Genomic DNA, 2500 nt, shown 5'->3' with positions numbered 1-2500 from the left:
GAGATCTCTGTATCTGCCTGTGCCTGAAGAGTGCAAACTGAGTGGACTGGTTAAGTAATCAATTGGCAGGTGTGGGGTTGCCATGGCAATCAATTGGCTGAGGCAGAAGCACACACACACACACACACACACACACACACACACACACACACACACACACACACACACACACACACACACACACACACACACTCAGTGCTTTACACTCAGTGCTTTCTAATATTTGAATAGAGATAGCTGGTTTCTACCCGACAGCAATGATATTATGTATATTGTATGATGAATTGAGTACAGTGGACCACAATGGAAACAAGCCCCCGCATGTACCGGTACTGTTTTCAAACAGTGATAAAGTAATCAATCAATCACTCAATCGTTCAAATCTATACCTGCTGCACTTTGTACCGTATAAGCTGTTCTGTTATTCAATACGACCACTAGATGGCCCCGTCGGCCTCTCTCTCACATTTGTACGCTGACCTCTGCCACTCTGACTGTGCAGTGCAGACCGTACATACCCAGCCAGCACGCCAACGTGGGTCCCATGTGGTTTAGAGGTGGGCTACCTATGTGGGAGCCAGGTGGGATAACCATATGGGACCCATATAGAAATGTCAGCGGGCACCAGATGGTTCTCACCTGGGTTGCCCATGTGGGTTTTAAGTGGGTGCTACCTGGGCCCTAGGTGGGCCCCAACTAGGCAATTTTATGTGGGACCCAAGTGGGTCCTAACTGGGCTAGCCCATGTGGGCTTTAAGTGGGTTCTACCTGGGTCCTAGGTGGGCCCCACCTAGGCAATTTTATGTGGGACCCTAGTGGGTCCTAACTGGGCTTGCCCATGTGGGTTGTCAGTGGGTTCTACATGGGCCCTAAGTGGGCCCCAACTAGGCAATTTTATGTGGGACCCTAGTGGGTCCTAACTGGGCTTGCCCATGTGGGCTTTCAGTGGGTTCTACCTGGACCTGAGGTGGGCCCCACCTTGGCAATTCTGTGGGACCCGCCCTTTTCCCATATGGGATAGATGTGGGATCCAAGTGGGCTTGCCTGTAGGATGCCCACAGGCAAACCCACTTAGGCTTGAAGTTGGTTCTGACTGGGCATTGGTTCCTTTGAAAAAATGAAAAATGTTAGAAAATATATCTTTGACAATGTTTATTTAAAACATGACAACAAAATAATAATAACAGTGAAAATAATTAGATAAGATAAAAATAGAAATAAAGACAATGCACAAGGTTACTCTTCTTCTCATATTCAAACATTCTATGTATATTTGATATAATAATAATGAATTGCATTTTCATAGCGCTTTTCCAAGTGCTCAAAGCGCTTTACAATGGTCCGTTCATGCATACATTGAGAGGTGAAGCGGCGAACAGTCGACGCCAGCGTCCTCACTTCCCACATTCACACACCAATGGTGGCAAGCTTACACCGACCGACTCATTGGAGGCAATTCAGTGTCTTGCCCATGGACACTTTGACATGTGGACAGGAGGAGGAGCCGGGATTCGAACCGCCGACCCAGGGATCATTGGACGACCTGCTCTACCTCCTGAGCCACAGCCGCCCGTATTTGATCATGTCGCACACGAGAGACACACTATATGCATGCTTGACGTTTGTTTTGATATTGCGCAAAATACATGCAATAGAATACTTATACAGACACAGTGTATGAATGTGTGTGTGAATGTGTGTATGAATAGGTGAATTTGAAGGGCCTTGGATAAAGGCGCTATATAAATGCACCATTTACAGCTCTCTCTCTCTCTCTCTCTGTATCTCTCTGTATCTCTCTGTATCTCTCTCTGTATCTCTCTCTGTATCTCTCTCTCTCTCTCTGTATCTCTCTCTCTCTCTCTGTATCTCTCTCTGTATCTCTCTCTGTATCTCTCTGTATCTCTCTCTGTATCTCTCTGTATCTCTCTCTGTATCTCTCTGTATCTCTCTCTGTATCTCTCTGTATCTCTCTCTGTATCTCTCTCTCTCTCTGTATCTCTCTCTGTATCTCTCTCTCTCTCTCTCTCTCTCTCTCTCTCTGTATCTCTCTCTGTATCTCTCTGTATCTCTCTCTGTATCTCTCTGTATCTCTCTCTCTCTCTCTGTATCTCTCTCTGTATCTCTCTCTCTCTCTCTCTCTCTCTCTCTCTCTCTCTCTCTCTCTCTCTCTCTCTCTCTCTCTCTCTCTCAGGTCAGCTCATCTTCTGTCCAGGTATCGTCCTCGTTGTCCAATCGTCGCGGTGACCAGATGTCCTCAGGTAGGACATCACCCACTCCCCCTATTTATGAGACTATAGAATTAACTCTTGTTTCATTTCATTCGCTCATAACAAATGTGTGTGTGTGTGTGTGTGTGTGTGTGTGTGTGTGTGTGTGTGTGTGTGTGTGTGTGTGCATGTGCATGTGCATGTGCGTGTGCGTGTGCGTGTGCGTGTGCGTGTGCATGTGTGTGTGATCAGGTGGCACGCCAGTCCCAGCTTCTCAGAGGAGTGTTTTC

The 2500-nt window shown here is 46.9% G+C and overlaps 1 protein-coding gene across 1 annotated transcript in view; it reads left to right on the top strand.

The window, feature by feature from the left end:
* Positions 1-2492, top strand: part of LOC306918674 (pyruvate kinase PKM-like) — a gene marked incomplete at both ends in the record, with an annotated part of 9541 nt that extends 7049 nt beyond the window's left edge. The window contains 2 exons of the mRNA XM_079531557.1: positions 2195-2261; positions 2463-2492. Coding sequence (XP_079387683.1) covers positions 2195-2261; positions 2463-2492 — 97 coding nt within the window. The remainder of the gene's footprint in view (positions 1-2194; positions 2262-2462) is intronic.
* Between the last annotated feature and the right edge of the window lie 8 nt (positions 2493-2500).

The sequence above is a fragment of the Electrona antarctica genome (assembly GCF_951216825.1).
Source record: "Electrona antarctica genome assembly, contig: scaffold_1611, whole genome shotgun sequence".
NCBI lineage: Eukaryota > Metazoa > Chordata > Actinopteri > Myctophiformes > Myctophidae > Electrona > Electrona antarctica.
Note: the sequence above shows the minus strand (reverse complement) of the source record. Positions and strands in the feature narration are given on the sequence as shown.